This window comes from Hemiscyllium ocellatum, chromosome 10 (assembly GCF_020745735.1).
Source record: "Hemiscyllium ocellatum isolate sHemOce1 chromosome 10, sHemOce1.pat.X.cur, whole genome shotgun sequence".
Classification (NCBI taxonomy): domain Eukaryota; kingdom Metazoa; phylum Chordata; class Chondrichthyes; order Orectolobiformes; family Hemiscylliidae; genus Hemiscyllium; species Hemiscyllium ocellatum.
Genome location: NC_083410.1, coordinates 58890397 through 58913911, shown reverse-complemented (window position 1 = coordinate 58913911; position 23515 = coordinate 58890397). Strand labels below are relative to the sequence as shown.

General features: G+C 39.2%; 1 protein-coding gene across 3 annotated transcripts in view; it reads right to left on the bottom strand.

Moving 5' to 3' along the window:
- cfap36 (cilia and flagella associated protein 36) overlaps positions 1 to 23160 on the bottom strand; it is a 117541-nt gene extending 94381 nt beyond the window's left edge. For all 3 annotated transcript variants that reach the window (XM_060830946.1, XM_060830947.1, XM_060830948.1), the window contains exons 1-3: positions 22947 to 23160; positions 22597 to 22661; positions 167 to 268 (exon numbers count right to left, since the gene is read on the bottom strand). In XM_060830946.1, coding sequence (XP_060686929.1) covers positions 167 to 268; positions 22597 to 22661; positions 22947 to 23145 — 366 coding nt within the window. In that variant the 5' untranslated portion in view covers positions 23146 to 23160. The remainder of the gene's footprint in view (positions 1 to 166; positions 269 to 22596; positions 22662 to 22946) is intronic.
- Between the last annotated feature and the right edge of the window lie 355 nt (positions 23161 to 23515).

Sequence of the window (23515 nt, the reverse complement as noted above, 5' to 3'; positions counted from 1 at the left end):
AGCCAAAATTATAATAATGAAAAAATGTGCCAAATTACTTCATGTTCTTTTCTTACAGCCAATGTGCATTTCACAAAATATCAGTCCTATCAGTCAACGTATTACCTTGAAAAATTTAGGCTGAGAATTTTAATCCAAATATGTGACTGAGAATTTGCTTCTTTACCTGAAATGATTCAGACTGTGCAAGTGGGGAATTGCAGGCTTCCAAAAACTGGTCCTCCTGGATCCCAACATCTTGAAGATAGCTCTCTAACAATTGTTCTACCTGAAGAATAAGATAAATTAAACATGCAAATTGAGGAATCCCCAAAAATAAACAAGTGAAATTAAAATTAACATTTCGCTCTTGCAAATTTGAAAATTTCAGACAAATTCAAAACAAATTATATTGAAAAGGCAGACAGTATTTTCCTTTTTTTATTCATTCATAGGATGGGGAGTCACTGGCTGGATACTAAGTGGTTTTTGCGGGCCATTTCAGAAGGGATTAAAATCAGCTTTTAGAAGAACATCTTAGAATTACTGCAGTATGGAAACAGGCCATTTGACCCAAGAAGTCCACACCGACACTCCAAACAGTATCCAACCCAGACCCATTCCCCTACCATATTACTATACATTGCCCCTGAATAATGCACCTAACCTACACATCCCTGAACATTATGGGCAATTTAGCACGGTCAATTCACCTAAACTGCACAACTTTGGACTGTGGGAGGAAACCAGAGCACCTGGAGGAAACCCGTACAGACATGAGAAGAATGTGAACCTTCACACAGACAGCTTGACCAAAAGCATCCTGGGACCCGATTCAAAGGTATAGCTTGCATCCCCAGAAGGGAATAAAGCATTCCTCCAGCCCTCATCTCTCTTACCATCATCACACTGACTTGTACCCTATGCCCCACCCTTGTAACCTAATACCCTATTGCCCATTAATTCTCAAATCCCTATGCTAACTTAATTCCACTTCCACCCGCTCCCCCTTTCCTCTTCAATGCCAATGTGTAAAAGAGATGGGCAGAAAGTGTGCTAGAGAGAGGGGGAGAGCACCAGGGAGAGAGGGAGGGTGTGAGAGTGCATGTGTGGGATGATAACATTAACCCACAACCAATGGATCAGATCCAAACTCTGCAGTTCTGTTACATTCATTCACATGGTTGTGGACATTTAAACAACTCACAACTAACTGAAAATATATTACCATCTTTGATCATGGCAAAGCCCAGTACAATACCACAAAAGGCTGAAGCATTTGCATCCATACTCAATCAGATGAGCCAAATGGATGATCAATCTCAGCTTCCTCTTTTTGAGATCCCTGACATCACAGTTACCAGTCTTCGATCATTTTTATAAATCTAACATGGATAGTGCAAAGGCTATGGATCCTGACAATATTCTGGCATTGGTACTAAAAAGAGAGTTGTTCACCAAAGCTAGCTGCACTCTAAATCACTCTGACCCAGTACAGCTACAACTCTGGCATCTACCCAATAATGTGGAAAATTATTCATTATGCCCTGTGAGAAAAAGACAAAGAATATATCAGTAGTCAAGACTACATGCTTAAAAAATAACAAAAGAAGCTGAAGGTTCTACATCTGAATACATGATGTATTCACAACTGAATTGATAGCACATGCAGTACTGAATGAATATGGATCTGACAGCCAGACATTTCATTACCCTACTAGGTAACATCTTCAGTGAGCCTCAGGAGAAGCAATGCTGAAAATTCCTGCTTTCTATTTATATGTTTGGGTTTCTTTCTGTTGGTGATATCATTTCCTGTGGTGAAGTCATTTCCTATTCCTTTTCTCAGGGGGTGGTAGATGAGGTCTAACTCGATATGCTTATTGATAGAGTTCCAGTTGGAATGCCATGCTTCTAGGAATTCTCGTGCGTGTCTTTGTTTGGTTTACCCTAGGATGGATGTGTTGTCCCAGTCGAAATGGTGTCCTTCCTCATTAGTATGTGAGGATACTAGTGAGAGAGGGTCATGTCTTTCTGTGGCTAGTTGGTGTTCATGTATCCTGGTGGCTGGTTTTCTGCCTGTTTGTCCAATGTTGTGTTTGTTACAGTCCTTCCACAGTATTTTGTAAATGACATTAGTTTTGCTCATTGTCTGTATAAGATCTTTCAAGTTCATTAGCTGCTGTTTTAGTGTGTTGGTGGGTTTGTGGTTACCATGATGCCAAGGGGTCTGAGTAGTCTGGAAGTCATTTCCAAGATGTCTTTGGTGTAGGGGAGAGTGGCTAGGGTTTCTGGACGTGATTTGTCTGCTTGATCCAGCAACTTAATTAAGGAGCTGTTCCAATTCCCATAACATCCCATAAACAATTGGCAAAAGGTAAATTCAAAACACAGATCTTACAGGCAGGAGAGATTTCAGAGAGAAAAGTCAGTCAAGGATCATTGACTGAAGTATGGAACCTTTTTGACTGCAGCAGCTTCTGCTAGAGCTACCAGCAGATGCTGCAAGTAAACCAAACTAGAAAAAACCTGAACTGAGAGAACTGGCCACTCCCCTGCCATTACTAAAGTAGACATTTTGGCACCTCTGCTTTTACAACCTCTCTTGAAAGAAAACCCAAGAACAAAATAACTTTGATAAAGTTACAGCACCGTCACATTTGGTATTGTGTAATGTGACAGGATTGATTAACAACCTCAATGCCAAGGCATCTCTTGCTTGAATTTCACATCTAGTTGACAATGGAAAAGTGGTTTAACTCTAGTATTTTAAACTTTTGAAAAAGGGCAACTATGTTGACATGAAAGCTGATATTAAGCTAGAGATAGGTCAGTAGAGAAGCAGTGACATTTTAAAGGATATTTCAGAGTAGTACACCCCTACTATAAAGAAAAATTCCAATGGTGATCCATTATCTATGGTTAACTAAACAGATTAGGGAGAGCATCAAACTTAAGGGAAAAAACAGATAATTGCACAAAAGCGAGTGGCACTTCAGATGATTAGTCAGAATACAATGAACAGCAGAGAATGACTAAAGTGTTAAACAGAAGAAATAAACTGGAGAATAAGAGAAAGCTCGCTATCTGTTTTATGTTTCTGGCAACAGGTTCTTTGGATCTCTAGAAGATAAAAACAGTTGGTTAATACCAAAAAATAAAGAAATGGAGCATTCGATCATGCTTCCATTTTCACTTTAAAGATGCAAAAACATTGCAGCAATTCTTGTGAGCTAGAAGTAAGGAACTTGTTAAAATTATAATCACTGAGACGCAATACTGAGCAAATTCAGAGAACTGTTGGTGGATAAGTCTGTAGTTCCTAGTGACTTTATCCTGGAATCTTAAAAGAGGTGGTTAATCAAGTAATAGGTGTGTTGGTGTTAATTTTCCAGTTGATAAAATTTTGTTAGGCTGGCAAGAAGGTTCATTTGACATCTGTCATGGGAAAGATGTTAGAATCAACATTTAAGAGTTTATAAATGAGCACTTGTAAAAATTCAAGACAATCGAATCAGCATAGCTCTGCGAAAGAAAAATCAAGTTTAACCAATTCATTTGCAGTGGTTAGCAGGGAGCCCATTGATGTACTGCACTTGGATTTTAACAAGGATTTGACAAGATGCTAGACAAAAAATTCTTAGTGCTCAAAGTAGGAGCTCATGCTATCAGAGGTAATATCTTGGCAAGGAAAACAGACAGTATGCAATTTAAGCAAGAGATAGACAGATTTTTAATTAGGAATAGTCAAAAGGTTACGGAGACCGGGCAGGAAAGTGAATTTGAAGGTGACAAAAGATTAGCCATCATTCAAATGGTAGAGCAGACTCAGGAGGCAGAACTGCCACCTACTGCCCCTAGTTCCTATGCTCATATGCGTAAATGGTTCTTTATTTGATCAGCAGGCTATGGTGAGTTGGGCCTTGCAGGGATCTGTGCTGTACCCTCTGTTTGATACTAAATACTCTCTCAATTATATAAATTGTATGTGGAATGAGCTGCCAGAGTAAGGGGTGGATGCAGGTACAGTTACAATGTTTAAAAGATATTTTGATAAGTAAATGAATAGGAAAGGTTTGGAAGGACATGGGCCAAATGGAGGCAGCTGGAACTAGTTTATTTTGGGAACATGATGGGCGTGGACTAGTGGACCAAAGGGTCTGTTTCTATGCTGTATGACTCTATGACTTAGACGAGGAATCAAAGTAGCTAGATTTGTACATGATGCCAAGATAGTTATAAAGTATGTTATGGGAAAACATAAGGAAGATGCAGATGGATTATAGATAGATTGAATGAGTAGGTAGAAACCTACAAACGGAGTAGTATTATGTGGGAAAATGTGAAGTTATGTACTTTGGCAGGAGGAATTCAAAAAAAGTATTATTTAAATAGTGAAAACTTACAGAATTGAAAGGTGCAGAGGGGTCTAGGTATTCTAGTGCATGAGTTGTTAAAGGTTAGAATGCTTGCACAGCAAATAATTAAGGCGGCTAATGGAATACATCTTTTATTAAACATAGAACATAGAACCTTTGGCCCTCGATGTTGTGCAAGCCTACTCAAAGATCAGACAAACCTACATATCCTTTACTGTACTAACTTCCTTGTGCCTATCCAATAGTTGCTTAAATATCCCTAATGTGTCTGACTCTACTACTACCGCTGACAGTGCATTCCACACATCCACCACTCTGAGTAAAGAACCTAGCTCTGAACATCTCCCCTAAACTTTCCCCCCAATTAACTGAAAATTATGCCCACCATTGGAAAAAGTCTCTGGCTCTCCACTCTATCTCTGCCTCCCAATATCTTGTATACATCTATCAAGTCACCTCTCATTCTTCTTCACTCCAATGAAAAAAGCCCTAGTTCTCTCAATCTTTTTTCATAAGACATGTCCTCCAGTCCTGGCAGCATCCTGGTAAACCTCGTCTGGACCCTCTCTAAAGCTTCCACATCTTTCCTATAACGAGGCGACCAGAACTGAACACAATATTCCAAGTGCGGTCTAATCAGGACTCTAAAGAGCTGCAGCATAACTTTGCCACTCTTAAACTCAATCTCCCTGCTAATGAAAACCAACACACTATATGCAACCTTAATAACCTTATCAACCTGGGTGGCAATTTTGGGGGATCTATGGACAGGGTTCCCAAGATCCCTCTATTCCTCCACACTGTCAACAATCCTGCCTTTCACACTGTATTCTGCACTCAAATTCGACCTTACAAAGTAAATGACTTCACACTTTTCCAAGTTGAACTCCATCTGCCACTTCTCAGTCCAGTTCTGCATCCTGCCAATGTCAAGTTGTAACCTACAACAGCCCTCCACACTATCCACTGCTACACTAACCTTAGTGTCATTGGCAACCCTACTAACCCACCCTTCCACTTCCTCATCCAAGTCAGTTATAAAAATTACCAACAGCAGAGTTCCCAGAACTGATCCCTGCAAACAGTACTCGTCACCAAGCTCCAGACTGAATATGTTTCATCTACCATCACCTTCTGTTATCTGTGGGCCAGCCAATTCTGTATCCAGACTGACAGGTTTCCCTGTATCTCATGCTTCTCATATACAAGGAACTGAACATAAAGAATAAGGATGTCATGCTTCAATTATGCAGGTTATTGGTGAGGCCATATCTTAAATACTATGTGCAGTTTGATCGCTTTATTTAAAGAAGGATATAACGCCTTGAAGGCAGCTCAGAGGAAATTTACTCGATTGATAACTGAAATGAGTAGATTGTCTTTTGAGAAAAAATTGGATGGGAGGTGGGGCTTGTTTTCACTAGAATTCAACAGAGCAACAGATGATTTGATTAAGTTTATACAATCCTGAATGGTCTTGACAAGGTGATCATGGAAAGGATTTTAATCTTGTGGGTGAGTCAAAACTGGAGAATTTACTTTAAAAGCAGGAGTTCCCCATTTAGGCCAGAGGTAAGGGGATTTTAGTTTCTCAGGGGGTTTGCAACTTTGGAACTCTCTGCCTCAAAAAGCAGTGGGTTGTTGGTTATTGAATAATATTTTTAAATGAAGGTAAATAGATTCTTGTTAGGTGAGGGAATTTAAAGTTATGGAGGGCAGAAAGGAATGTGGAACCAATCAGCCATGACCTTACTGAACAGTGAAGCAGATTAAAGGAACTACTAATTCATCAGCTCCTAGGTTTGCTCGCAACGATGTTCTAGAGATTCATCTCAAATTCCTGGATATTTCAGGGCAATATAATAGGGTTGGAATCCCAGGGAGTACAAAACGGAGGAATACAAAGTGGGAAAATCTGCCATATCTCCTTTGCAAATCTCCCCTTACCATACATCTAATATCTGTTGCTCTTCTCTCCTATTCGTTTGCTCCTTAACTCTGTAATGACAGTCTTGACCCTTGTCAAGGACCTGTCATTAAAATGAACTATATTCATTGAAAAAGAAAGTCGATTCCTGGAAGATTTCAAGTGAATGCTTGATATTAGTGCTTATTCCATTTACCAATGATTAGCATTCAGGACTCAGTCTCAAAGGATAAAATCTTTGCAACAAATACTAGCTCTATGATCACATTTTATTTTCCCTTTAAAGCTTTTAGAGTGATTCCTATTTGCTGCATTGAGCAGAATAAAAAAGGTTTGATTTGATTTATTATCGTCACATGTACCTAAGTACAATGAAAAGTTTTGTTTGAGTGCAACCAAGGCAGTTCATAACGTACAAAGATTACACGGTGACTAAACAGAGCAATGAATATGAAGTTACAGCTGTGAAGATGGTGCCCAAAAAGCAAGATCAACAGTAGATTTGAAGTTTGAGAAGCCCATTAAGAAGTCTAAGAACAGCTTTTTCCCCGATGTTATTATACGCGTGCTTAAGCTTTTGTATCTTCTACCAGACGGAAGAGGTTGAAAGAGATTATAACCAGGGTGGGAGGGGTCTTTGATAATGTTGACTGCCTTCTGAGGCATCGAGAAGTGTAGATGGCATCAATGGATGGATGGTTCGCTTGCATGATGGACTGGGCTGTGTTCACAATTCTTTGTAGTTTCTTACAGTCCTGGACAGAGCAATTGCTGTACCAAGCGTGATGCATCCATATAGAATGTTTTCTATGGTGCAACTACAAAAGTTGGTGAGAGTCCTTATGGACATGCTGAATTTCCTTAGCCTCCTGAGAAAGAAGTGGCATTATTGTATCTCCTTGACCGTTGCATCAATATCAGTAATCCAGGACAGATTATTGGTGATCGTCACTCCTAAGAACTTGAGACTTTTGATAAAAACAACAAATACACAAAAAAAGACAAGCCACCAGTTGCTGATTCAATCAGTCTAGACTTGTGCTCTACTGTTCTATCCTCCCCTGGTCTTTCCATACCCGAGCTGTGTTGCTTCCTTCTAATTGTCACAGTTCTACCAAATCCCACATTTCCATCAAGTATCTAGGAGCATGGCATGATCTCCTAGTGTGATAAGTGATGTCTCCCCTGCGTTCGCTTCTAGCCTTTGTTAATTGTAGAAATTTCTTGGGTTTTTTTGGGAATCTCTTTTCCTTTCACTTATCCAGATGCAATCATATGGGATGTAAAGAATGATTTCAGGGTGCTAGAGTGGAAGCTGAGAGCTAGAACAAAGTTGTTATCTCTGGTTTGTTAACCGTGCCACGGGATAGCGAGTCAAGGAATAGGGAGAGATATCAACTGAACACGTGGCTGCAAGGATGGTGCAGGAAGGAGGGTTTCAGGTACATGGATAATTGGGGTTCATTCTGGAGAAGGTGGGACCTGTACAAACAGGACGGTCTTCATTTGAACCAGAGGGGTACTAATATCCTGGGTGGTAAATTTGCTGGTACTAGTCGGGTGAGTTTAAACTAGCTCAGCAGGGGGATGGGAACCTGATGTGTAGTTGCAGTGCACAGAAGGATGAGAGTAGGGAGGACAGGGACAGGATTTCAGGGTCACAGGAATGTGCTGGTAGACAGCAAACTGGTTTGAAGTGTGTCTACTTCAAGGCCAGAAGTATCTGAAATAAGGTAGGTGAGCTTGCAGCATGGATAGGTATCTGGGACTTCGATGTTGTGGCCATTTTGGAGACATGGGTAGAGCAGGGTGAGGAATGGATGTTGCAGGTTCCAGGATTTAGATCTTTCATGAAGAATAGGCAAGGCGGTAAAAAAGGGGGAGGTGTGGCCTTGTTAGTCAAGAGAACTTTTGACGAGGACTCGTCTACTGAGATAGTGTGGGCTGAGGTTAGAAACAGGACAGGAGAGGTCACACTGCTTGGAGTTTTTTATAGGCTTCCACAGAGTTCCAGGGAGGTGGAAGAGAGGATTGGCAAAATTATTCTGGGTAGGAGTGAAAGAAACAGGGTAGTCATTTTGGGGGACTTTAACTTCCCCAACATTGACTGGAAATGCTATAAATCTAGTACGTCAGATGGATCAGTTTTTGTCCAATGTATACAGGAGGATTTCCTGACACAGTATGTCGAAGGTCCAACAAGAGGAGAGGCCACCCTGGATCTGGTGCTTGGCAATGAACCAGGCCAGGTGTTTCATTTAGTTGTAGTTGATCACTTTGGAGAGTGACCATAATTCAGTTATGTTTAGTTTAGCGGTGCAAAGAGATAGATACATGCCACAGGTCGAGTTATCGATGGGGCAAGGGCAATTATAATGTGATTAGGCAAGAATTAGGAAGCAAAGAATGGGGTAGCAAAATGCAGGGAATGCAGACAATGGAAATGTGGAGCTAGTTTAAGGAACAGATATTGCGTGTCCTTGATAGGTATGTCTCTGTCAAACAGGGAGGAAGTGATAAGGTAAGGAAACCGTGGTTTAGTGCAGAAATTGCATTTCTTGTTAAGCAGAAAGAGGCTTATATGTTGATGAGGCAAGATGGTTCAGAAAAGGCAATGGAGAGTTACAGATCAGCAGGGAAGAATTTAAAGAGAGAGTTAAGAGGAGCAAAGAGAGGACGTGAGCAGTCTTTAGCGAATAGAATAAAGGAGAACCCTAAAGCTTTCTATAGGGATGTGAGGAATAAAAGGATGACTAAGGTAGGAATAGGGTCAGTCAAAGGCAGAAGTGGGAAGTTGAATGTGGACCCTGTGGAGATCGGAAAGGTGCTAGGAGAACATTTCTCATCAGTTTTCACTCAGGAAAAGGAGAATATTGTAGAGGAGAAGAAGGAGGTATGAGATATTAGACTAGAAAGGATTGAGGTTAGTTAAGATCAGGTGTTATCAATTCTAGAAGAAGTTAAGTAGACAAGTCCCCTGGGCCAGATGGGATTTATTTGAGGATTCTCTGGGAAGCTAGGGAGGAGATAGCAGAACCTTTGGTTTGGATATTTGAGTCATCATTGTCTACAGGTTTAGTACCAGAGGACTGGAGGATTGCAAATGTTGTTCCCTTGTTCAAGTTCAGTGCTTAGCACTGCTGCCTCACAGCGCCAGGGACCCAGGTTCAATTCCTGCTTCGGGCAGCTGTCTATGTGGAGTTTGCATATTCTCCCAGTGTCGGCATAGGTTTCCTCTAGGTGCTCCAGTTTCCTCCCACAATCCAAAGGTGTGCAGGTTAGGTGAATTGACCATGCTAAATTGCCCATAGTGTTAGGTGCAGGGGTAAATTTAATGAATGGGTCTGGGTGGGTTGCTCTTCGGAGGGTCAATGTGGACCTGTTGGGCTGAAGGGCCTGTTTCCACACTGTAGGGAATCTAAAAATCTAAGAAGAAAAAGAAGGGCAGTAGAGATGACCCAAGTAATTATAGACCAGTGAGCCTTACTTCTGTTGTAGGAAAAGTTTTGGAAATGATTGTAAAAGATAATATTTCTAATCATCTAGCAAGCAACAATTTGATTTCAGATAGTCAACATGGTTTCATCAAGGACAGGTCGTGTCTCACAAACCTCACTGAGTTCTTTGAGAAGGTGACCAAGCATGTAGATGAGGGAGGGCAGTTGACATGGTATACATGGACTTCAGTAAAGCCTTTGATCAGGTTACACATGGTAGGCTATTGGAGAAAATGCAGAGGCATGGAATTGAGGGTGATTTAGTAGTTTGGATTAGAAACTGGCTTTCTGAAAGAAGGCAGCAAATGGTGGTTGATGGAAAATATTCAGCGTGGAGTCCAGTTACTAGTGGTGTGCCACAAGGATCTGTTTTGGGACCACTGCTGTTTGTCATTTTTATAAACGACTTAGACACAGGCATAGGTGGATGGATTAATAAGTTTACAGACAACTCAAGAGTTTGTGGATTAGTGGACAATTTAGAAGAATGTTACAGGTTGCAGGGGGACTTGGATAAACTGCAGAATTGGGCTGAGAGATGGCAAATGAAGTTCAATGCAACTAAATGTGAGGTGATGCGCTTTGGGAAGAATAACAGGAAGGCAGAGTACTAGGTCAATGGAAAGATTCTTGGTAGTGTGGATGTGCAGAGGAATCTTAGAGTCCATGTACGTAGATCCCTGAAAGTTGCCACCCAAGTTGATAGTGCTGTCAAAAAGGCATACAGTGTGTTAGGTTTCACTCATAGAGGGATTGAGTTCCGGAGCAGCAATATCATGCTGCAACTATACAAAACACTAGTGCGGCCATACTTGGAATATTGTGCACAGTTCTAGTCGCCATATTTCGGGAAGGATGTGGAAGCAGAGGAGATTTACCAGGATGCTGTCTGGCCTGGAGGGAAGGTCTTATGAGGAAAGGCTGAGAGACTTGGTCTATTCTCATTGGAAAGAAGAACTCTAAGAGGGGATTTGGTAGAGACATACAAGATGATCAGAGGATTAGATAGGGTAGGTAGTGAAAGGATGATAACGTCAGCTTGTACGAGTGGGAATAACTACAAATTGAGGGTGATAGATTTAAGACAGACATCAGAGGCAGGTTCTTTACGCAGAGAGTGGTCATGGCGTGGAATGCCCTACCTGCTAATGTAGTCAACTCAGCCACATTAGGTAGGTTTGAACAATCCTTAGATAAGCACATGGATAATGATAGGATAGTGTAGGGGGATGAGCTGAGAATAGTTCACGGGTCGGCACAACATTGAGGGCTGAAAGGCCTGTTCTGCGCTGTATTGTTCTATTTTTTTATGTTCTATATTCAAGGGAGACAACGATCAAAACAAAATTAAACTTTAGAATTCCATTATTCAAAATTCAGAACTCCATCAAACAGCAGAAATTTCTCATCGCTGGTATTCCTTATAGCTCTCCATGTGACTAGTGGACACGATTGATCTGTTGCTTAAGGCACAAAACTATTAGTAAACATACCACCATGGATGCATATTCTCATAATAAGTAGTTCCTATTTCTATATGAATTATAAGGAAATTATAAATTTACTGAGAGAAGACAACCAGATTCCTATGCCTTCAAAATACACATTATGCCAAACAATTTAGTTGATCATAACACAGAAGGGCCTAGGATTGCCATCTAAACTACAACAAAGATAGCTGGACCATGAATCCAGTGAAGTTAGTTGTACAATATAAATAGACCTAGGCTGGTACTTACTACATAACAATTGGTGAATTAAGAATATTAGAATGGAAAGATATAGCAAATTACAAAACAATTACAATACACAGCAGCGAAGTACCATGAATATCAGTCAACTGAAATAAATATTCAAACATCTTTATTTTTAAAGAGAAAAATTAAAGACATTTCTTTTCAAAAAAACTTAATGGTGCAGATTTTCATTGAATCATGATAACTCAGCAGACATTCAAAAATGGTTTGGCGTGACTTGAATGAGGAAACCCCAAGTCCATTTCCAGCAGATACCAGGTCATGGTGGGAGACAGAGACAGGGCAAGAAAGGAATGGCGCAGTCACAAAATACTAATCTACAGTACCTATCTTTGAAATTAGTCTATGCAAACAAACCCAGCTTTTGCTCTTCCGATAGCGTTAATCTGCAATGTAGGATCCAGAAGTTTATGATGGAGACACAATTGCTCCTGAAGGCTTAAGTTAAATTGTATGCAGAGACCTCCAACCTAAAAATCTGAGAAGTGTGAAAGAAGAAGTCAGATCTATGTGAGCTTTCTAGGATTCTTTGCTGCATTGGCAGTCAAGTGGAAGACAGGATATGCTGTCAGGCTCACTGGAAGAAGAAGGTTTCAAAGGAAGGAAGTTGAAAAAAAATTACAGGTGGTGAAGTCTCCCACATATGGGCAAAAGAGGAAGGGCAGCAGAATCATTACATGACCAAAGCCAGTGTACCCTGGCAGAAGAATCAAATCACACAGTCAGGAAGAGAAAGAGGAGATATTACCCTGAGTGACGGGTGTACTGTTGCCTAAAATGTTGCTTCAACCATGACTGACAGAAAGTGAAAATGAAGGTTGTGAGGTAAAATAGAAATAATTAGAGATATTAGAGATGGTGGAGGAAGACATTGCACCTTGATTAACTTGATCTCCGTACTCCAACTGTTGCACTCAAGGTCACCATGGCCCTCAATTTCTATGCAACCAACTTCCTCAATGATGTACTCTTTGGTTGGTGAGACCTACACTAGCTCTGGCGACCTCAGCCTCAGATCAATGGCTGGCTATTGGGGTAAAGGATACCCATTAAGAAAGGGGCTGTTTACTTCCTTGTGGCAACCAGCAAAAAAGTTGCAATGTCGCTACAACATTAGCCACTTGCAGACAAGGACCGATATCAAGTCAGTATTGGTGTTGAAAATGCAGTGAGCAACACTCTAGAACTCAGCAGAAAGAGTTTTGAGCATGGTGGTAACTTGATGCACAATATGACAGAGGCAAAGAGATATTCAAACTGAGGGTTCAGAGGCTGCCAAAGCAGCCACCTTATCAGATAATGAGATGACAAAGGGCAGCCTGTCACCTCAGATAGAGATGCCACCAAAATAAAAAGAGGGAGACCTCCTTGGGAATAGGTCCAGGTGTTAATGGTGTGATCTACATAGAACTTTATCATCATGAATACAGAGGCAGTTCACCTTAGCAAATTTGTTAACCTCACAGCATTAAGTACTTGGGAAGTTCCTGACCAGGTAAGTGTCCATTTACATTAGCACCGCTTCTCCAAGAGATGCTTAATCCCAACAAGACAAAATGCCAATACCTAACTTTGTCATTAATTTGTATCTCTGTGGCTGAATCAGGCACCATCAGTACTTTAGGTTTCATCAGCATCGAGAGACTAACTTTGTGATGCCCTTTAAAATGGAGGCCTGCACTTCTAAGTTAGAGGCTAGCAATTAACCAGACACAATTTCACCTCATCTCTCGCCATGTGAAGAACACATGTCAGCAGTGTAATGCAAGACTCTGCATATGTAAGCATGAGAGTTAGGCTAAGAGAACAGCAGCAACCTGATATTGTTCAGGACAAAATAATGTACTTCTTTGATAGGAAATTACTGTACAAATCCAGAAACTTCTTAAAAATAATAGGGAGGTCAAGGATGAGGTGTCACTTGTGCAAAGCAAATAGTGAAGTGATGGAAGTCAATCAGCCAAGTGTAAAGATTCATAAACTCATGGTATGTCCCTTAGCCATCTGAACTTGCAGATCAATTATTTTTTCACCAGGATCTGTTGCATTGTCTTTTAACACAGAAAAATATTCAAAGGTATTGCATGATGTGCTATTAGAAATAAATTTATGTCAAGCTAAAACCAAACAAGTGTTAAAAGGTGAGATTAAATCTTGATTAAATAAGTGGATATTAAGACAGGTATCACAGGAACAGAACTTGAAAGGCAGATGTGCTCACCAGGAAATTCCAAATGATGCCTGAGTGAAATCTAAACATTTTAGGTGGCTCAAGAATGTTCTCCAATTGTCGGGCAGGAGAGTCTACAAGCCAGCATCAAGTAACAAAAAACAGATCAGCACATAACCATCAGAAGTTCTGGAGATTCACACTCACGAACTGTCTAATAGTCCCCTAAGTTTACCAGCTGATGCACACATTTAAAAAAGCAATGGCAGTTAGCATGCCATTAATTTTCCAGCAAATGACGTAGCATATTCTAATTGTGTGAAATGGACTTGAATTATAGATGATCGCTGGAAGATTGACACTGTGCAACATCTTTCATTTGATCATTTAAAACTGATTTTTAAGGAAATACCATTTTCAACAAGAAAGACAAGTATTTTTATTGTAAATTTAATGGAAATTCCACAGCACAAAACTTGCAAAATTGTTTAATTCTTACATTTTGGCAAAAGAAATTAGATACCAATAAAAAGTGAACGTATCCTTTATACCTATTAACCCAAGGCTGATCTGATTACTCCTCATTTCCATCTATCCCAATTAAACTTTCGCCTCCTTAATCATCAAGAATCTATCCACCTCAGCCTTAAAAATACTATCTTCTGTCACATTTTGAGGAAGGGCATTCCAAAGATGCATAACCCCCTGTGAGAAAGAAAGTGATCATTTTCTCAGTTTTAATTGGAATGCTCTTATTTTGAAACAGTGATGCACAGTTCTAGACTTTCCCACAAGAGAACATATCCTTTCCGCACCACCTTATCAAGACCTCTCAGGATCTTATCTGTTTCAACAAAGCTGCCTCATATTCTTTTAAACTCCAGCAAATACAAACCTAGCCTGAACAACCTTTCCTCATTAGACAACCTGTCCATTCCACAATTAGAAAATGCTACATCATTTGCTGATGGTACATGCTAGCTAACTTCCTCTGAACTGATTCCAAAGTATTCACATCCTTAAATAAAGAAGCCAACACTGTACACAGTATTTCAGATTTGATCTCATCAACGCCCTACGTATCTGAGGCATAACCTCCCTATTTTTGTCTTCAATTCCCCTCACAGTGACACATTATTTTCTATCTTAATTACTTGCTGTATCTGCATACCTTTTGCAATTTGCACACTAGGCCACCCAGATTCCTCTACATCTCAGAGCTCTGCAATCTCTCGACATTTACATAAAATGTTTCTTTTATATTCTTCTTTGCAAAATGAACAAGTTCACATTTTTCCAGATTTACTCCATTTAAAACCCTGGATAGAGGGTCCAATATCTGGGGTACGAGGGCCCTGTGTTTCAGCAGGGAATGGAGCTGTGGTCCTCCGGTTCAAGGATAGCTGCTGTACTTGGGACAGGGCAGGGTCACTATGTATTAGTTAGGGCGGAGCTGATGTATGCAGGTCAGGAGCCAGGATAGAGCAATTGTTAGAGACTGGAGGTTGGAGACTGGGCAGTGGGCCTGCTGTGCGTGGGTGAAGTGCCCAGGCCAGTAGCACTTGTGGATTTCCATCCTTCCCCTAATTCCATTTCCCAAATCTTTGCCCACTCACTTAACCCATCTATATTCCTCTTTAATATCTGAAAGTGCTCTTCACAACTTACCGTCCTATCTATTTTTGCGTCATCAGCAAATTCAGCAACCATATCTTCAGGCCTTTCATCAAATAATTTATTTAAGTAATAAAACATTTGAAGTTCCAGTACTGAGCCCTGGTGCATCATTCTTAGCATTGAAAGGTAACAAGAAAATTACTAGTTACCAATAAGTCATCAAACGTTGTGAGTAGTGGCCCAAAATCCTAATCAGGGTTAGAAATTTTATTCCTGATGTTGATAGGATTAAACAAAAAACTCTTACATTTTGATAATTTCTGGACTGGAGATTTCTAAATAAGGGCCTTCTATTACAACCTGTCCAAGTATTCCCAAATCCAACACAGGAGATAAATCGCATAAAAACCACACGTGCTTTTACAGCACTGAGTGCCCATTTTTGTAGAATTTAAATGCCTTTTTACAGTAGCTTTCAAAGTGTCTGCTGGGCAAGTATGTAAGTTAAGTGAGGGTTAGGGTTGGAGGTGAGTGGGAGAGGCTAAGGTGCAGGAGGGTAAGAGGATAGGGTGCTAAACTGAAAGGAGGCTTTAGAGACTAAATGGACAAGGTGCCTGTGGTCCAAGTTAAATGGATGGGTATGAAGTTTGACTGGGAGTGTTAGGTCAGATTTGGGTGTGGCGTTTTGGTTTCGAGTTTGTGGAGTGTCAGGTCCTGTGATGTTGAATCATAGAGGGGTGGGTCCGGCCAGGTCAGGGAGAGCAGGAGGTTTGGGTGATCAGTGTAAAGCGATGAATAGTAGCAGTGTCGGGTTGAGGCTAGTGAGTGTCAGAGATCGAGGAATGTCAAGAATTGGTGGGGAATTTAGTTGTGGGGTGTCAGTGGTAAGTCAATGGTTTAATTTAATTCAGTTGCCATGAATCAGAGCACATTTATAATTATTTAACTTTTCTTGAGTGATATTAAGTTTAAGAAAGACAGAAAACACTGTCTTGTTTTTTAGGTCCAGACCGACCTCAAAATTGGACTGTTGCATTAGAAGTTGGGGTTAGAAATCAGGCAAAAATTGAGGGGACTGCAAGGTTGCAAGGTGGATTAGGCAGAAAGTCTACCTGCAGACTCCAGCACTTTATCCATAAAAAGAATAAAACAAAAAAAAATTATTCTGCACCATATCCCCATCGCCTCCAAACAGGCCCAATATTGATCAATGCCAACATAATGCTTTCTATCCATTTCCATAATGCTTAATATCCTTGCTACCCTTCTACCCATTTTCTATGGCAACTCAAACCACCTACATCATCCTATGCTCCTGAACTCATCCCACAAACTACCTCATATCCCCTAACTTACTGTCTACTCAAGCCAATGCGTGTTTTTTCCTACTATCCTTTCCCCCTTCACCATGGCAAATCAGCCAGCATCTATTTGTACCAGGGCACACAAAAGAAAAAAAAAGTTCTATATATTAAAATTCCATAATGCAGACTACATTGAGAAAAATATTTCTCATTTATAAAATATACTTTTGTACTTCTTCTCACTCAGTTCTCATACTTCTCAACAGCCCTTGACACATCTGACAGGCGTTTACACACATTTTACAGTACAATCTTCTCTCCTATTAATAATCGATTAGAAACCAAATGTCCTCCACCACAAAGTTACCCAACCCTTTAAGTGTACCTTAATTCCCCACAAAGAGTACCTGTCACTGCAAAGTATACTAGACACCTTCTGCAAAGGAATCTCAGGACCATATCCATAGAGGTTTTTATGTGGCTATCCAATCAAACCCACAAAATTTAGACATGCTCTTAAACAGCTCTATGTGCACATTTCAGGTTCCCTGCTATAGCATTGCCAAAATCCTAATTCAGTGGTCAGCTGCCTCCATAAAACTTGCGTACAAATGTATGAAATAGGGGCAGAAGGAGATAATTTAAGCCTTCTCAACTTAAGTTTTCTCCAAAGTTCAATAAGATCATGGCTGATCTGTTTGTGTTTTGAATTTCAAATTACCATATTACTCCAACAGTTTGAGATGTTTGTTAGGTAAAGGAATAAATCTATCTCTGCCTTAAAAACAATAGTAAACAATCTTTTCTCCACTACTTTGGGGCTCAGAGTTCTAAATTGACACTACCTTTTGATAGAAAAACTTCTCCTTAACTCTGCCCTAAAAGAGAGGTGCCTAATTTTAAAATATGACTCCCCATTCTGAACTTACCCACAAGTCATATAATCCCTACATCCATTTTGTCAAGGCCAGTCAGGATATTATACACTTCAATGAGTCACCTCTTCTTCATCACAACATAATTTCTTACCTGTTTTGTATCGTCAGAAAACTTTGCCACCGTACCTTCCCTTCCCTCATCTAAGTATTGAGATAAATTTTAAGAAGTTGAAGCCCAGCAAGGACTTCCATGCATTACATCTTGTCAATCAGACAATGATCATTTTTATAACCTGTCTGGTTGGCCAGCAGAAAACAATCTTCTATCCACATGAGTCATAATCCCAACCATGTGCTTTACATGCGCAATTCCCAGCCTGATTCCATCGCTGTCGCCAAGAAAATGGGAAATGTCATATTCAGGAGCAAGACTTTTGATTTCAGGCTCCTTACTTCATACTTCCTCAGCACAATAATAAAAATTCAACCTAAATGTCAATAATGCAGAGTTATCTGTATTGCTAAGAGAATTGAAACTTGTGATGTTGCAATATGGAAAAAGAACTGAACTGCTTTGACACTTACATCATAGTATTTCAAAAATGACAGCTACCATTGAAAAGGCAGATTAAGTTATATGCAGGTTAATAATAAATAAATAAGCTTTTCTCAAGCAAATACCACCTTCTTAGTGAACACAGCTATTACTGTGAACCTACCAAAGCCATAAATAACTGAATGGTGCAATTATCTTTGTATCTAATGGTTTCCCTCTTTCTTTTGATGTGTACCAACGTCAAGTATTGATTGATTGACTGCTTCTTGGCCAGTGTGATGAAAAGCTTATGCTCAAAATGTCAATTCTCCTGCTCCTCAGGTGCTGACTGAGCAGCTGTGTTTTTCCAGCATTACACTTTTTGACGGTGTGCTGTTAAACTTAACATTTGACGCCTTCAAAACAACTTCAATTGAGATTACTGGCGTGGATTGCCCTAGTTTCACATGTCAAATATTGACACTGGTTTGAATCATCTAAAAGAATAATCATTTGCACTAATATAAAATGTTATTAAAACTCAGAATTTTAATGGTGGCTTAATAGCTTGCAAGTTCATAAAAATATCTATTGTCATGTTTTTTCAATGGAATATGCCTACTTATCAAGATACTTAAAAAGGATGTTGTATCTTGATGAAGAAATTGAAATCTTGAAACCATCATAAAATCACAAATCTAAAACTTGAAAATCAGAAATCTCTTTCATGTTAAATAGTCTCAAATTTTGAAACATGACAATCTTCATTAAAGTTTTACTGTAAAGGTTCAGATAAGTGATCTGATAGAGGTTTATAAAATTATGAGAGGCATGTTTAAGATAAATAGACGAAGTATTTTTCCCTGGAGTGAGGGAGTCCAGAACTAGAGGGCATAGGTTTAGAGTGAGAGGGGAAAGATATAAAAGAGACCTAAGGGCCAACTTTTTCACGCAGAGGATGGTATGTGTATGGAATGAGCTGCCAGAGGAAGTGGTAGAGGCTAGTACAATTGCAACATTTAAAAGGCATCTGGATGGGTATATGAATAGGAAGCGTTTGGAGGAATATGGGTCGAGTGTTGGCAGTGGGGACTAGATTGGGTTGGGATAGCTGGTCGGCATGGACAAGTTGGGACCGAAGGGTCTGTTTCCGTGCTGTACATCTCTATGACTCTTTGACTCTCAGTTTTCACAGAATATTGTTATGACAGGAAGACAGAAGGCCAAATCAAACCAGCCTTCCTATTCCTGCTTTCACAACATGGTTAAAATTAAAACATTCAAATGACCTTAAAACTGACCCTAATGGCTCCTAACCAGTTGTACAAATTGTACAAATAACTGGAACCAGACTTTGTGAATAATCAATTCCAGACACCAGGTTTATGTAGCTTTAAAAAATTAACATTTTATAAATAAGACAGTAGCTTTAGTGGAGCAAGGTTTAATGACAAAGGTACACTGATTAATGTCAATGCTTTAAACCAAAACGTCTTTGATTCTACCCTCCCCCAACACACACAAAGTCAGACAGACAGCCAAGTTCACTTAAGTAGACTCCATGATCCATCGTGGCATGTGAACCCAGGACCCCAGAACATTACCTGAGTCTCTGGATTAACAGTCCAGCAACAATATCACTTCTCCCCATGGCAAATAAAATTTTAAGCAAAGTAGAGTGGAGTCATAACTTTTAATAAAAAGAATAAGCAATATAAAATAAAGGATTCTATAAGTGGCGCAGTAGTAGAGGCTGAAGATAAATGTGTGTAAATTGCTGAATGTGGAAAAGCAGGATGCCAGAACTTTCTGGATTGGAGCATAGCATATAAAAGTAAAATCATGATGTACCTTTATACGACACTTGCCATATTAACATTTAGGTTTATGGCTGTTTTGGTCTATGTAAAATTGAACATATACAAGAAATTTGTTGTGTCTACATAATTTCATAAAGAAATAAAACAAATTACACTGCAGGGAATTTCATTTGATTTGCTGTGGGATGTTCTTTTTAATTACAGTTGCTAGAAACGCACAGTCTATATCTACTGCAGTGCATTGTGCCAAGAAAATAACTTGGGAAGAACAGCACTTTGGTGAAGAGCATAGACAATTATTGAACAAGTATTCTCAGTAAGGACAAATCTCATTCGTATGTTTGACCTTACTTTGATCACATCACTGCAAGTTTACTATTAGCTACCAGGCAACTCAAGGAAATGTCACAAAGGGCTCCTCTACTTGTCAACAATTGTCAAAAAGATTTGTCATACAATGGCAGGATTTTTTTTATTATGACTCCATATGACCCCATTCTTAACAGCTGAATAACAATATTATTAATTTTCCCCTGAAGTATCTATGCATACTTTTTAACGAGTTAAAAATAAACACATCAAAAGAACGTGTGTGTTTTTATAGTCATGTCCACGAACACATGTTCAACATATAGATATAAAAATTATCCTTACTTTATAAATGCACAAAAAAAGCTTTTAACAAATACAAAAGCAAAATAGGTCCTTTGAGGGAAATCTGAAACTATAAATACAAAATGCTGTTAGCGAATCATCACAAGCCTGAAACATTAATAATTCCACAGAGTACCAGAATCCCCAACCCATCAAGAATTACTACATGTATCCATGTGTCTTGGGCCAATAAGTACAGAGGTACCTCAGCTCTTTGAAGAGTTACCCTGGCTATCCAAAATAAATTTATCAAGAATTGACCTCCACAGACACTGCCTGAACAGCTGAGTATTTAGAGCATTTTCTATTTCTTAGATGTACCACAATTTAACTAGAAAAGTATTTTATGTTATTTAACTATTACTACACCATGAACAATTTAACTTGTTTATGAGATTGAACTGCAGAATGTATAGTTAAATACTAAAACAAATCACCTTATCATTTCAAAAACTGTATTTTCAAAAAGAAGTTACTGTTAGTGGATTTTTAGTGGAAGTGTAAAATGAAATACTTGAAATTAGGGCATTCTGACACAAAACCATAAAGAGAAAAAAACAGCTATTATCTGAAGAATCTTTCCTGCTTAAAGATACTGTTTGAGCAGTTATATATTTCCAGCATTTCTGTTCATATAACAGGTCCTTCTAGTTATTTTCAAAAAATCACCCAAACAATCTTTTATTTTAGAAATTTGCTTATTATCTAAACTGTCATTAGGATGAGGAGAAAAATAAACAGGAGAGTATGCTTTAATATTAGTAATCAAATTAAAATAATGTAATACATATTAGCATATATTTATATGGTAAAGTCCAAGCTGTAAAATGTTCGAAGATACTTCACAGAAGTTTTAACAGACTAAATAACAACAAAACAATGACAAACAGAAGATGACATTGGAACAGGTGACCAGAGGAGTTGGTCAGTATTGAGGAGTTTCTTATAAGAGGACAGAATTTGAGAGAGACATTCGGCAAGAAAATTCCAGAACATTGAGCCCTTTGTGGACAAAAAATACTTAAATGAAGAAAATTTCAGTTAATCAAATTCACTGGATGACAGAGATTATACAATGCAGTGGAGGAGGATAAGAAAGGTAGCAATGAGACAGAACTGGATATCACCAGCACATACATAAAATTTGAAATAGTATTTTCGATCATACCATCCATGTGCAGTACTTGGTGTAAAATTAGAAGAGGCTAAGGATAGACTCCAGAAGGTAACTATTCCAAAGTAGGAAAATAAACCATTGCTGTAAATTCAATTGCTACAACTGGATGAATAAGAATGGAACCTCACTCAACTTTGTAGAAGAGAAGGGAGGCATTCGAGAAGGCTGTTGTGGATGTCGAAGACTGTCCACTGGTCAAGAGGATGAGGAGGGATATCACACAACAGCGTATTTTTTGCATTCTGATAAGGATTATTTCAGTGTTGCAATAGGGGCAGAAGATGTTTAGAAAGCATCAAACAGGACATTCTTTGCAATATCAAAGGAAGCTACATGATCAGCAGTGTAGTTAGTGGAAGTATGAGAAATTTACTGGAAATAGTGTAACAGCTAAAGGTAGATCAGAAGGTTGCAGGGCAATTGAGAGAAACTATAAAAGTCAGAAGTGAGAAACAAGGAAATAAAAATGTAGGATGATCATAGAATCTGCTATTTTGGTTAAACATGTCTGTATTGTTTGGTCACTATTGCAGTTCACTATCATGTTTATTTTTATTTGTAATATTTTTAAAAGGATTGTCCAATAATATTTCCAATAATCAGTTCACAATCTAAGGGATGAGATTGCGTAATATTTCAATGGATTAAAGCACACAGTGAAAAGTTTGAATAAGTACTTAATTTTAAAGTACAAGAAGTCTTTGCCATTGGTGCCCCGAAGGAAATTTTCACCAAGTTATCTTTATACTTCAGCAAGGAAGTCTGCATTTTCCATAATATATGCCACTTATTTTCTGACAGCTGATTTATTCTGTTGGGACTTTGCTTTTTTGAAACGTCGGGGGCAACAGGTAATTTCACAAATTGTACTAAACTGCACTGATGCAAACAAACGAACTCACCAAATCCTTGTAATCCTGATGGATTTCTGTATAAGATAATTTATTTTCCTCTTCATCATCAAAAACTGAAATAAAAAAAACAAGTATTTACCCCAGTTTCCCTGAAACCATGACCCCCTATAAAATCTGCTATTTCAGTGTTCGCAGTAAAGGCTTTAAGATTGAGTAAATACGTCAGCATATATTAAGACGACGTTAACGGCAGATTAACCCCAAGCAGCACATCACCGTGACCGAGAAAATCTGTTGACACATCGCAGAAGGCCTAAAGCCCTAAATCACAACCCGCTAAAAACAATCTTTAATACACACCAACGAAAGAAAATAACCGGAAATGTATAGCTTCTCACCTGCACAGTTTTGTTCGATGAAATCGGTGATTGGAATAGTCCAACACGAACTGCTGAGAAAGCCAGCAATTCCCTCCACCATCCACTCTTCCATTTTCCCAAAGCCGAAAGGAAAGCGGCTCAGCTGAGCAGCAGGACGCCCATGTCCCCGGATGCAAACTGTTCCAAGTCTGTTTCCATGACAACCAAAGAGCCTCATCGCTGACAGTAACTTGATTTTTTTCAACGTCAATCGGGAGGCACGTCATCTCATTGCAGAAGCCCGGGATGATCTTGTGCGGTTCCAATCTGAAGTCGTCTTTCTGAACATTAGCCAGGAAAGTCCATGGTCATAGTGCTGATTATGACATATTGTATAAGTACGTCGTTATTCTGTTAACCATATTGCCGGCCTTAATATTAAAGGCGGCATTTCTCTGGATATTGCTCCCTTTACGTCAAAAAAATGTTTTTAGATACATAAGGATTTAGGAGTGGGAGCAGGCTATTCGGCCCCTCGTACTGCTGGGTCTTTGAATAAAGTCATGGTTGGATTTGGACATGGTCTTATAACTCAATTTTTCTGTCTG